This window comes from Xenopus laevis, chromosome 4S, assembly GCF_017654675.1.
Source record: "Xenopus laevis strain J_2021 chromosome 4S, Xenopus_laevis_v10.1, whole genome shotgun sequence".
NCBI lineage: Eukaryota > Metazoa > Chordata > Amphibia > Anura > Pipidae > Xenopus > Xenopus laevis.
Genome location: NC_054378.1, coordinates 77,229,717 through 77,244,181, shown reverse-complemented (window position 1 = coordinate 77,244,181; position 14,465 = coordinate 77,229,717). Strand labels below are relative to the sequence as shown.

The window sequence follows — 14,465 nt, the reverse complement described above, 5'->3', positions numbered from 1 at the left end:
AATGCTGCATAAACTGAAATCTGACAATAATGTTTTAAAAAGCTGTGTAAAATAAATGGCGACTATGACAAGATGTTATCTTTTACGGTTTTACCGTAAAATGAGAATGAGAAATTCAGTGTGTAGAAAAAGTAGCATAAAGGACGTATTTTTTACATATTGTGAATTGTTTCTGGACTATCATTTCATAGCTCATACATTCAGAAGTGATTATTATAAGTGATTATGCTGCTGCACTTCCCACAGCAGCACTGACTGCCACAAAGCTGAGGAGATTTTAAAACAGGCAAGCCAAAAGCAGCTTTGCAAAACTCTTCCGTACGTGTTTCTGTCAGGCAATGACTGGGCAGCCATTCGCGGGGTCCTTGTTCTCTTTTGTCGCACAGGGATTTTGAATGGGAGAAGCGGCAGCGACATGACCATGCTCGGAGAGAGACTGGTAAATTGGAAAATTTAGATTTCCCTGGAATTACAGCACGAGTACTCTTTATTCTCCTTTGTATGCGGACTGTTATGTAAAACTGCTTTTAGGAAATGCCAATAGTTCATCAAACGATATCACCGCTAAACTACTGTATAACTTTGTACTCAATTAGTTATTTAGTGACATTTCCCGTTAATTATCTTAGTGCTGCCCTGAGCTTGTTGTCATTTATATCATGGAGTCTATTCATAATGTGGAGTGTCAGTTGTAAAGACTAATGTATAAGGTCATGTTCTGAACCCAGATTTTTAATGACATTTATTTCAGGTTCTCAGATGGAGAGTGGCCGCCAGCTTTGCTTGGTCAGTGATACTCATGCCTGTGTGCTGTGCTCTCTTTATTGTCCTCAGTCGGATACAAATATTACATCCCATACAGTGGCTTACAGGTAACGTTTCAAAACAACGATTACGTAAAGACATTTAAGTTGCCACACCACATACATGAAAATATTGTGTTTAAGAGACTTATTTTATAGTAGAAAGAAAACTGAAAATTTCCATAGTATTTTTTATCAAGTTTATGTACATATGTTTTTTTATGTCGTATTCGCATGTGCTCCTTTGCAGAAGAATCTTTTGATTGCATATTCCCTCACATACAGTACATTTGCGATAAGGCAACAAATATCCAGACACCCCTTCTTAAATGTAATTTTCTTAGTTTTCACATCATACTTAGAGTTAATTTAAAGATGAACAACTCCTTTAATGTTGGAAGCAGCGGCAGCACAAGAACTATTTGCAGGAGTTTTTTAAGCAGCGACTAGCTGCCGAACACAAGCTTAAAGTGGACCCGTCACCCAGACACAAAAATCTGTATAATAAAAGTCCTTTTCAAATTAAACATGAAATCCAATTTCTGTTTTTTAGTAAAGCATTCAAAGCTGTTGTAAGCTCATTTAAAAATCTCAGCTGTCAATCAAATATTGTCTGCCCCTCCTCTATGCCATGGGCATAGAGGTGGGTCAGACAATTACTTTCACTTTCCATTCAGCACTTACTAGATGTCACTGCTCTACACACATTCCCCTGTGCTCTTCACCATTTAATTGTGTAGCCAGGACATGGGGATGGACATCAGGTCCCACATTCTGGTGCACAAACAAGATTCTGAGATGATACAAGGTTTGTCTTAACAGTGTCGACAAAATGGCAGCTGCCTGCTTGTTATAATTATGAATTCCCAAACTGATGGAAACAAGATTCAAATAACTTATACAGTGTAATTAAAGTTCATTTTGCTTGACTAATGTGATAAAATAGGATTTGGAATATTTTTTTTGGATGACGGGTCTCCTTTAACCTCATCATGTGCAATGCCACGTGTTAGCTGAAGTGATGTAAAGATTGTCTCCATTGGCCTCTGGAACATGCTCACATTAGTGATGAATAGTGCTTTGTCAACTGGAAGGACTAGTCTGGGTTTAACATATGTTAACAGAAGTATACCCCTTAAAGGTGTAATGTGCATTGAATTGTATAGTGGAGGAATAATACAGTGCTATTCTTGCCAATTCCATGCTTCTGACTTTTCTGTCAAAAATTTATGTAAAGTCTTATCCTGTTTTATTATGGTAATACCCCTATGATCTTTATGTAAATAGTTTAGTGAGACACCAGAATAGAAGCATTTGACTGGGTGTATCTTTCCTCATAACTATTAATGTTTCCTTTCTTGATAAAAACCTCTCCTATTCTATGCCATGTTGATGCTTTTGCTACTAAACCCCCTTCTTTCAGGCATGCGCTCAACTCTCAACTGTATTAAAAAAATAGATTTAGTGGTGTTTCCGAGCACATTTAGAAAATGTCCTATGTAGTACTAGCTTTCTTGACTGGATCAAGATGGAGACTTTCATAGTGATTGGCTCAGTAGATTAAGTGGATCCAGGGCCGATCCTGCAATGAGGCAAGGTGAAAACCTTGCTTCAGGTGGCAGTGAGCAGCCAGTTACAACTGGTGGCAAAAAGCTGCCTCTTGTAATTTTAAAGAATAGAATTTCCAGGTTTTAATTTGGAAATTTAGCTCTGTTAGTGCAGAGAGATCTATTGTGCTCAATGCACTAGCTATGCTGCCCGCCTTTGATCCATTCCAACGCTGATTTTTAAGCACGGAGCAGGAGAGGTGGCATCTGGGCTTCTGCCTCAGGCGGCAGCAGTCCCAGAATCACTCTGAATAATGGTAATGGTGGTATAGGTTACGGTGTTTTTAGCAAAAAAGAGTGCACAGATTTTTCAGCTTCGATACCTCAAATCCACATGGGCTAAACAAAAGCCAAACATTGCATATTTTTTTCCTTGATATCTTCTCTTATGGGTGAAAGAGATAAATTCTAAATATACAGTGGAACACTGTTTACATACCCGCATTGTACATTGTACACAACAACATCTTTTATTCATGGTCCTGCACACACAAGTCACGTTAATTTCTTCCAGAATTTTACGCAGTAACCAGGAAAATGTAAAAGTGGTGTTCTACTGTATATCGGAGCCTTAGTCTTGCTGACAGTGTGGCATCACTTAAAGGGATTCTGTCATGATTTTTATGATGTTGTTTTTATTTCTAAATTACACTGTTATCACTGCAAATTATTCACTCTACAATATAAAATTCAATTCCTGAACCAGTAAGTGTATTTTTTTTAGTTGTAATATTGGTGTGTAGGCAGCCATCTCAGGTCATTTTGCCTGGTCATGTGCTTTCAGAAAGAGCCAGCACTTTACGATGGAACTGATTTCTGGTAGGCTTTTGTTTCTCCCACTCAATGTAACTGAAAGTGTCACAGTGGAACCTGGTTTGTACTTTTGAGTGCTGTTTTTAGATCATCCCACTTTTTATTGGGTAATGGTGGTATAGGTAAGGTGTTTTTAGCAAAAAAAAGAGTGCACGGATTTTTCAGCTTGGATACCTCAAATCCACATGGTCTAAACAAAAGCCAAACATTGCATATTTTTTTCCTTGATATCTTCTCGCAAGGGTTAAAGAGATAAATTCTACATATACAGTTGAACTCCGGAAACAACATTTTTTAATTACGGTCCTGCATGCACAAGTCACGTTAATTCCTTCCAGAATTTTACGCTGTCACTGGGAAAATGTAAAAGTGGTGTTCTAATCCTATATCGGAGCCTTAGTCTTGCTGATAGTGTGGTGTCACTTAAAGAGATTCTGTCATGATTTTTATGATGTCTTTTTTATTTCTAAATTACACTGTTTACACTGCAAATAATTCACTCTACAATATATTGGGGGGGGGCTAGATATCACTGCAACTTGCAGTACAGCAGTAAAGAGTTGCAACATCAAAAAGTTTTTAAAGATCTTATTTTCCGCACACTGTAAATTACTTCATGTAATATATTAATCAAAATAATTACTAAATCCTCAGAGAGCCCAAAAATGAATAATTTAATTAATTGAGGTTTTTTAATTCCAAATACAAAAACAGTGAAAAATTGCTATACAAATATCAACTTAATAAATACAATTAATTAGACCAAAATTCATGTATATATAACAATATATTGTTTGCACCATATTTTTAAAAGAATTCATGTTCATGTGGAGGAGAGAAACGCTATCATTTGAGTGCATTTAATAATCTGGAAATCAGACACGTGGAACGAGGAGTGACTGGGATCTTTGGCTCTTTAGATCGACTCTGGAAGCGCAAGCCAGGATGGCTCTGCGAGCAACGTAACCGCGACAGAGACTACACCGATAAGGTGGTAATGTATGCTTGACGTGTAGCCGACTGACAGTCAAACCTATACTACCTGAAATTTATGTGAGCTGGTCATACTACTTATCTGTCCGGATTTTCAGCGCAGTATTTCAAAAGGCACAGCTCTTCGTAGCTACGGCTGCAGGTGCCTTGAATACATTTCCACACTCTGCTACATTGTTTCTTATTATTAGCAACGAAGTGAATATGTCCTGCATACTATGTTTAAAACCACTAACAAGTGCTTCATTGTGACTTTTACTTAAGCAGGGTCAATACCATGGACATAATTCAATTTGACAAACAAGGAATGCCGATCCAGATGATGCATTTTTAATCGTCTCCTCTAAGCCTCATTATCTGCATAAATCAATGATTAGCAGCTAAATTAATTATTTTAAAAATATGGTGCAAACAATATATGGTTATATATACATGAATTTTGGTATAATTAATTGTATTTATTAAATTGATATTTGTATAGCATTTTTCACTGTTTTTGTATTTGGAATTAAAAAACCTCAATTAATTAAATTATTCATTTTTGGGCTCTCTGAGAATTTATTAATTATTTTGATTAATATATTACAGGAAGTAATTTAAAGTGTGCGGAAAAAAACTTTTTGATGTTGCAATTAATTATATCTATCTTACGCACCGCCGTACAAGGCTTTGTAAGCTTCTATAATTTTAAATAGTAGTGTGCGCTGCCGATATATATACAACAGCAGTAAAGCGTGACTGAAGTTTATCAAAGCGCAAGTCACATGAATGGGGGTAGCTGGGAAACAGACAATATGTCTAGCCCCATGTTTTCAAAATTAAATATAAAAAATCAGTTTGCTCTTTTGAGAAATGGATTTCAGTTTAGAATTCTGCTGAAGCACCACTATTAACTAATGCACTTTGAAATTTTTTTTTGCCCATGACCGCATCCCTTTAAGCAGTAGCTATCTGTTTTAGGCCATGACATTCTGTTTAATTGTACTAGGAGTTTAAATGATGTATCTTGAGCAGCTGAATTAATTCTTAGTCCTTTATCTCTAGAGTTTTGTGAAACCTAGTTTTCAAAACTGTTTCTTTTCTAACCCTTTTTATTTTTACCCTATTAATTCTTAAATCAATTAATGTCAATGCCTACACTTTGTGCATAAGTTATATGGTTAGGAATACATTATATAATATGAGGTATATTCTGTTTTTATTTCAGGACATGCAGCCTTTGTTGTTTGACAGGTTCTCCTTGAAGGGGTGTGTCTTGAGACCACTCCCCCTAGAGCACTCACAAATAATGATAATAATAGTGAGTTTTGTGGTTTTATGGATTTGCATTCTGGAAGGTAGTGAGGGGAGACAAGATTGTGTGACCATTTATTAAATTCAGGTTATAGGCTATATCTGGTGGGTTAAATATAAAAATAGGTGTGGTTAATATACATGGTTGTGTCTCTCTATTCTGACTGTTCTCACCCCCCTCTCACATGTATCTTTAGTGCTTTTAGCTTGTGTTTAATCTAAAATTTAAGTTAAACACAATCTAAAAGGACTAAAATCCACAACTGACTCAACTGTGAAAATAACCAGAAAAAAATGTAGCAAAGTAAACTGTAAAGATACATTTTAGAATGTTGCTATAGGTAAGATACATGTGAGAATAGTTACACCGCTAGCACAAGGTAGAGTCCTGCAGTGTGTCGGGTACCTGCGGGTTACCCGCAAAAACTTGCGGGTAAAGATGCGGGTCACGGTTCTGCAGGTCTTCTCAATAGCGATATTTACTCCTTTTTTCTGGTCACGTCTACTTCCGATGATGTCACTTATGGTTTACAATGACAGCACTTCGCGGGTTCCGGTTTGCGGATAAGGTACTTGCGGGTAGGGTCGGGTAGCGGTTTCAAGCGGGTAAGAATGCGGGTTGCGGATCGCAGGTTGCGGGTACGGGGCCCAAAAAATAGACCCGCGCAGGACTCTAGCACAAGGTGGACAGATCTTTTCATTTTTACACAGCCGACTTCATATTAATTTCCTTGATTTGAGAATCAGCTGTTGGACTGGAAGCTGTCTAGATATTTTTGGTAATATAGTGGGAGATGTAATAAAATTTGCGAAGAGAACAAATTTGCGCACAAATATGCATAAAAGTTTGCTTCACGCAATGCTTAGACTTTTATTGTATTGTAACTGTTAGTTGCGCACTGTAAACTTACACACCAGTTTGAAGGTGGAATAAACTTCTGGAGCAAATGTAATAACTTTTTCATGAAGAAGTTTTATTACATACACTGCACAGTATGGCAAACTATAACATTCGCAATCGCTATCCTACTGTTCTAGAGTTATAGAATTTAGAAGGCAAATCTTATTTCCCTTAATGTGTGAATACAGTTAATCTAACAATGTTCTAAATGTTTTAATTATTTGCTATCTCATTAATATTTGTTATGTACAGCCATTAGATATGTGATGTGATGCAATGTGTTCACTTTTGCGGTTATGTATTTGTTTTTTCTTATTGATCTGTGACTTTTTTCTGTGTTGTTCAGATTCTATCAGTGACCTTACCAGCAGTTACACAATCTTCTGCCTATTACTGATATGTGCCATTTTGGGACTGCAATGTACTTTTCTTATGGAGTATTACACAGGTGAGAAGGACAATAGTGTTTTGCTTTAGAACTTCAAGTGAGTTCTTCAACTCTAAACTTTGAGAATTTAAAGGGACTGATTACATTTAAATTGAATTTTGTAGATGTATGATGTAGAGATTGATATTCTTTGCATTTGTTCTTCATTTTATTTATTTATTTATTTATTTTTTTTTTAGTTATTTGGCTTTTTGTTCAGTAGCTCTCCAGTTTGGTATTTCAACAGCAATCTTATTTACCCTACCAGCCAAGCAGTGGTTTGAATGAGAGACTGGGATATTCTTAGGGGAGGGCCCAAATAGAAAGCAAAATATTAAAAAGTAACAATAAAATTATAGTCTCACAGAGCAATAGTCCTAGCCAGTATTTCTTACTATGGAAAGTAGTTGGATTTAAAAGGGCAGTATTACTGATTGTTCAAGATATCTCTAGTAAATGGTACTGAAAATACTTTTTGCTTGTTGTTTTAATTAAGAAAAAAGACAGATGGTTATACTAGTTTAGCTTGTCCTAGTTTCCTGGTTCTTGCAAGCATTTGAGAAAGTACGAGAAGTTAGTGAATTACCTGTGCATAGATTTACCATTGTGTATAAAGGGCTTAAAATTTGTGGGGGGGGGGCTGTTTAACTCAGTTGAAAACAGGATGAGGGAAAGGAGTAGACAATGTATAAACAAAACACTGATCTGTTTTTAAAAAATAAAAAAAGGAATTTTTTAAAATTAAAAGAATACACAGAATTCCTTTTCAGTTGTATTTATATTGCTGCTGCTTGAAAAAAAATACAGCCCCTTTAAAGCTGGAACAAAAGAACACCCTTTTTCACAGTATGACCACAAGTTCCTGTTTTTCAGTGGTGCCTTCTATTCCATGCTCTCGGCTGGCCCTCATTGGAAACCTTCTCCTTCCGCATCGTATCCTGCACTCTTTAGCTCATGTTGCCATGGGGGTGCTGGCTTCATGGTGCTATGCGGTCTTGAGTAAAGGGAAATATCAGCTTCTAGTTGTTTCCTGCACTTTACAGAGGTGAGGTGATATATATATTTTTTTTTTTAAATCTCTTTTATTTTTCAAAAACAGATGCATAGACAGAGAATAATGCAAACATCATTTTCAGTACAAAATATTTCAACTGGTTGTGAGGTGATATTTTTTAACTAAAACTAGACAAACTAATTTTTTTAATAATTTTGATTTTATTCTGTGCTTTTGGAGCTGTTATTTGAAAATGCACTGTTTGTCATACTGTCTCTTTTACATCATACAATTCTTTATTTTTGACTGATTCAATTTTACTCTGTAAAGAATAAGAAAGCATCTTGTCTTTATAATACTTAACATAAATATTGACAGAAAATTAAAGAAAAAATAATTTTTCAGTAGCCTAATGGCATTGTGTTCCACATTACGGAAAGACCCCTTTTACCGAACACACACAGATCCCAAGCAGTCCAGATAAAAGATCCAATACTTATAGTTGCTGTTTTGCACTGTCGGGGTATAATAATGCAATGGAATGGCATTATCAATTTTTTATAGAAATATCAATAGTATAGTTTTACTGCAATTAGTTTAGAATGACTCAACCAAGGTAAGCAATAATACATCCCCTAGTATGTGGCACTTAATCTTTGTTGTTGGATATGTTTTTTATTTGTTGCAGTGTTTCCTCTGTCTGTAAAAATATACAGTCCTGGGTATATAAGTTGATCTAGAAAAATATATGCATACAGTTATACTGGAAAATAATTCTGTGTACACAATCAGCAATGATCTTATAGTTCATTTGTATTTTTAATTCAGATTTAATGAGAAAATTATTTACTAACAGAAACAGCTAGCAGTATTTTAAGGTCAACTTAACATGTTAAATGGACACTAATACTTGATTATTATTCTTTATATTGTTTACAGATATATATTATATATCTGTTCCATAACGTATAAATGTTTATATAATAAAATCTCCTAAATTCCTTCTAAAATGTCATTTCTGTAAAGCTTGAAGACATAATTGAATCCAACCGTCTCGGCAGTCATATTTTAGATAATTTTAAAAACAGTTGCCTATGTTGATATTTTAAAGGGAATCTGTCATGATTTTCATGGTGTAGTTTTTATTTCTAAATTACACTGTAAACTGTAATTACAACTGCAAATAATTCACTCTACCATATAAAATTTCATTCCTGAACCCACAAGTGTATTTTTTTTAGTTGTAATATTGATGTGTAGGTAGCCATCTCAGGTTATTTTCCCCGTTCATGTGCTTTCAGAAAGAGCCATCACTTTAGGATGGAACTGCTTTCTGGCAGGCTGTTGTTTCTTCTACTCAATGTAACTGAAGGTCTCACAGTGGAACCTGGATTTTTACTATTGTTATTTTACTATTATTTAGTACTGTTCTTATATCTAACAGGGAGCTGTTATCTTGTGTTAGGGAGCTGCTATCTGGTTACCTTTCCATTTTCTGTTTGGCTGTGGGGTGGGAGAAGGTAATATCGCTCAAATTTGCAGTACAGCAGTACAGCAGTAAAGAGTTACTGAAGTTTAACAGAGCACAAGTCACATGACTGGGGGGCTCCTGGAAAACTGACTGTCTAGCCCCATGTCAGATTTCAAAATGAAATATAAAAAATCAGTTAGCTCTTTTGAAAAATGGATTTCAGTGCAGAATGCTTACATACATAGAACAAAAGTAGTTACATATATTACAACCAAAACCAGGTACAAAAGGCGAGGAAGGCTCTGTGCAAAAGAGCTTTCAATTTAAAGGGAAGGGAATAAGAAACAAGGTGTGGGAGTGGGCAAGATCAGAATTAAGTGAGTGAGCAATGTAGTACTGTATGTAGCATTGTATTTGGTAGTTAAGCAGAGTGAGGGTAACAGAAAGGTTGGGAGAAAGTCGGGCAGACTGGGAGAGAATTCCAGAGGAGGGGTGCAGCCCTTACAAAGTCTTGAATGCGAGCATGTAAGGAGGTAATGAGAGAAGAGTTGAGTAGCAGGTCAGTAGAGGAGCGTAGCAAGCGGTTGTGTGAGTATATAGAGATGAGATCAGAGATTTAGGGTGGGGCAAAGTTATGAAGTTCTTTGAATGTCAGGGTCATTAATTTGAATTTTATTCTGAAATGTAACGGAAGCCAGTATAGGGATTGGCAGAGGAGGAGTGGTTGCTGTGGTTTATGAGCCTCTTGGCAGTGTTCAGTATGGACTGGAGAGGTGACAGTCTCTGGAGAGGAAGGCCAATTAAAAGAGTTACAGTAGTCTAGACGTGATATGACGAGAGAGTGAATTTTGGCAGCTTCTTGGCTAGTAAATGATTGTATTTTGGATATGTTCCTTAGGTGGAAGTGATATGATTTAATAAGTGACTGGATATGAGGAGTGCAAAATCTAACCCAAGGAGTGATAGCAAGAAAATTCAGTTAACAGAGACTTGGCTGTGTCTAGGCAAACCCATTCCATCTGGTATACACAGCTCTTCCTGACCCGAAGTAAATAATCAGAACAGCAGCATTTATTGTTTGCTCTAATTGGATGTTTCCATTGGACAGCAGTATGGCAGACTTTATGTGCAGGCACCAAATATTACAGTATGGCATATGGTGCGATCTTTTACACAGAACCCTACTAAGCCTTGCAGAAATAAGATGTTAATGTAAGTTTCCACAGTGCCTTATTTAATTAGAGGACACTTGTAACGTACAAGCTGCTAGTCAGGCCACTGTCTTTAAGTATAGTTTATGCACTCAGGAAGTTGACTGTATCAACAAATACTATCAATTGGCTAAGGCTTTGAAGGGTTTTAAGTGCCTTTGTACTTATTTGCCTTTTTTCAGTACATTGTACTTGATGTTAACTAGGCAAGTACATGTTCTTGCTAAACAATGCTGTTGTCTAGTTGCAACATGTTAGTTTATTTAATGGCCTTAAGATTATCATGAAACAATAAGGTTTAAATTAATAGAAAAAAATTATTGCTAGAAATTCTTGAGGGATACATGTTTTCTAATTAATGGTGTAAAGCCAGCAATATTATTTTAATGGTCTTTTTCTTCCTATTCTGCTTTATTTAAAACATGTTGCTTTAGTGAGGATGAAGCAGACAAGCCTTCTCATTGCCTTAATGAGAGCCATCTCTTCCAATTGCTGTGTGGTGCATTCTTTGGCTATAGTTACAGCCTCCAGTATTTTGTTCACAACATGAACTACTTGTCCTTCCCATCTATACAGGTAAGCAAATCAGTTTTGCTACAAAGTTTAGGAAATGCAAAAAAAACCATAATAATTCTTTCAAGATGTCATAGATGTATTACAGTCCGTTGATCTCCATTTTAGTTCTTCTGTAGCTTTTATCCCTTTAAGTGTCACATGTTTTATTCAATCTGGCTTTCTCCTTTTTGCAGTAGGTGTAATATTCTGCGTTTAGGGATATCTGACAGCTGATAGAGGCTTATTTATTAACATTCTCATTTTAGTGATTTTATAGATATTTGAAACCACGATTAAACTTGCTTTCTCTAAAACCACAAAATTTAAATTTATCAAAAGATCCATATATAATAAGTACTAAATAATAATAAATAACTTTTACCTGGTGAATCTTTGTATTAGAAGTTTTCATGGTTTTTACACTTAATAATTTGTGGTAAAAATAGAAATTCTATTGTTAGTGTTGATTGCTGTGAGAGTCCTGTAAAATGTATATTTATAATTTATAGATTAGATCTTGTTAGACTGAGTATGTTTGTGGCTATATAGAGTTATAGAAATTGTGTATCTTTTCTGAATATTAATCCATATTTTTTTTTTTTTTTTCAAGCAATACAAGTATCTGCAGTTTAGAAGATTTCTACCACTTATTATTAAACAGAGCGTTTTCCAGTCTCTCTACTTCATTCGCAGCTACGCCATTCTCTACTTTTGCCTTGGTATGTCTTGCACATTTCAATGATTAAAGGGACACCAAAAACAGACCTACAAGGTGGTGTTTTGTCATGGCAATACCAAATTCCTTGCCACTGTGGTTGCTGATAATCATTCACATCATGTGAAAATGTATAAAAATGCATTTTCCAAACTATGCAGCCTGATCGTTTCTTTGCATCAATTTTTAGCACCCACAATGACAAATGTTTTTTTGCTGGGATGATATTAAGGGGGTTATTTATCAAGGTCTGAATTTATATCAGTATCGGCTGCTACAAACTCCGATCTAAGCCGCTCGGGTTTTTAACGCTTATTTATTATTACCTTTTTCAAAAATTACCTTTGCTCAGATTTTTACGATTTTTTCGTGAATTTTCCCCCGAAAACTCTGAATGTTTGAGTTTTCACCCGAAGGGTCCGAAAACATTGTGAAAATGCCCAAAACCCCTGACAACTAAAAATCGATGGGACTGTTCCCATTGACTTTTATACAACTTCGAGAGGTTTGAGATGCCGTGTCTTTATGTTCAGGCTTTTTAGCCCTCGGGGTTTAATAAATTCCGAAAAATTCGTGATTTTTTTTAAAAGCCTATTATAAAAAAAAAATAATCATGAATTTTTCGGATTTTGGGGAGTTTTGGGTATTCGGAGCCAATTAAATAACCCCCTTAGTATAGATATACTTCCATTATTTATGATATCTGCACAAACTACAGACTGTGTCAGTTCTTAAAGTTGTGAGACCATTTGCAACTGTTCATTTTTTTTTATCTTGTTGCTAGGATCTGTTCTACCTTAGTACACAAACAGTCAATCATTTGAATGACAGACTGTAAAATTAATAAAAATAAAAGCTATGAAACAATAACAACACAGTTGTAACCTTGCAGAACAATATACTTTTATTTGGGGGGGGGGGGGGTTGGCTGGGTGCCTGGGCTCAGAGACCTCCATTCAATTGAGGCAACATGGGAGAAGTGAAAGGTGAATAAAAACTATATATAAAAAAAAAAGTTATAAAATAAAAATCAGGTGAAAATTGCTAAGAATATGCCATTCTGTAACATACTATAAGATAATTTTAAGGTAATAAAGGGGATCTATGGTCGAAATCTATAATCTTTCCTAGGAATGATCATAAGGTTATTTGTAATTGCAATGCATTATATATTTTTTTACGGGTTTGATGCTATAATAGCCGTTAACTTGCCTGTCCGTATATTCGACCAGAATCTGCTCAGTTCACTTGTAAAGAAAACCTCATGGCCAGTGGCTGTCTCATCTGCCTAACCCGCCCACTCACCAATGAAAAAAACAGTAGGCGGTTATTTTTACAGATCAAATTTTCAGCTACAGCTCAAACAGCTGAGGGGGAGACTCGGGAGAGAGAGGGAAGTCTAGCACAAGCAATGAAACACTGCACAGTGATATTACAGCACAATACTGTTTTTTTATTCCCACTATACTGTTACCGAATCAGCATGATCTCCGTGTGCTCACTGCAATGCTTCCTGCTTTTTCTGACTGTGCCCGTCTGCACGCAAGGAGAACGCGCTGATTCGTTAACAACCGCTGCAATGCTTCCTGCTTTTTCTGACCGTGCCTGTCCTAGCATTGCAGCGAGGACTGCCTACTGTTTTTTCATTGGTGGGTGGGCGGGTTAGGCAGATGAGACGGCCGCTGGCTGTGAGGTTTTCTTTACAAGTGAACTGAGCAGATTCTAGGGGAAAACACTGACAGGCAAGGTAACAGCTATTATAGCATCAAAATCGTAAAAAAAAAAAAAAAGCATTGCAATTACAAATAACCTTATAATCATTCCTCAAAGCCTAGGAAAGATTATAGATTTTGACCATAGATCCACTTTAAAAAGATATACTTTCACACTTTTGAGTATATGCTAGGAAGACCTTAGTGACAGATTTTTTTTTTTTAGGCAACATTCCACGAACATGGATTCAAACTGCACTAAACCTTCACATGGACAGGTAAATATTTTTCCATGGGTTGCATTAGCAAAGTTTTCTAATAACACAAATTGCCACCAAAAGTTTAAGTACATCAAAAAAGTATTTTTTGCCATATCTGTTCTAAACGTTTCAGAATGTTATGTATTTATACAGTTGTTATTCTAAATTAATTATATATTTTTTTTTATTTGCTTCTGTGCAGGCAGCAGCCCTCACTTGATACATTAAGGGGATTTTTGAATTTGTCATTATTTTACCAGATATGGCTGTCTGGCACTTTTTTGCTTGCTACTTGGTACATGGTCTGGATTCTCTTCAGAATTTATACAACAGAGGTAAGTAATGCATCATCAAATTATTTCAGTGCTTCTGGAAGATTACTAATGCATGTGTACGATTCCAGATACTGGATGCTAAATCACATAAGAGCAAGGGCACACTAGTGTTTTGCCTGCTTCTTTCCACCTGATGATATTAAAGGGATACTGTCATGGAAAAACATGTCCAAAACACATCAGTTAATTGTGCTGCTACTTCAGAATTATACTCTGAAATCCATTTCTCAAAAGAGCAAACAGTTTTTTTTTTTTATATTCAATTTTGAAATTTGACATGGGGCTAGAGATTTTGTCAGTTTCCCAGCTGCCCAAGTCATGTGACTTGTGCCTGCACTTTAGGATGGAATTACTTTCTGACAGGCTGTTATTCCT

General features: G+C 35.9%; 1 protein-coding gene across 3 annotated transcripts in view; it reads left to right on the top strand.

The window, feature by feature from the left end:
* Window positions 1-380: 380 nt before the first annotated feature.
* Window positions 381-14,465, top strand: part of ndc1.S (NDC1 transmembrane nucleoporin S homeolog) — a 22,475-nt gene continuing 8,390 nt past the window's right edge. The window contains 8 exon segments of one of the 3 annotated variants that reach the window (NM_001093967.2): window positions 381-439; window positions 752-872; window positions 6,757-6,858; window positions 7,711-7,882; window positions 10,948-11,089; window positions 11,679-11,787; window positions 13,722-13,773; window positions 13,958-14,090. In NM_001093967.2, the coding sequence (NP_001087436.1) occupies window positions 416-439; window positions 752-872; window positions 6,757-6,858; window positions 7,711-7,882; window positions 10,948-11,089; window positions 11,679-11,787; window positions 13,722-13,773; window positions 13,958-14,090 (855 nt within the window). In that variant the 5' untranslated portion in view covers window positions 381-415. 3 annotated transcript variants of the gene reach the window in all.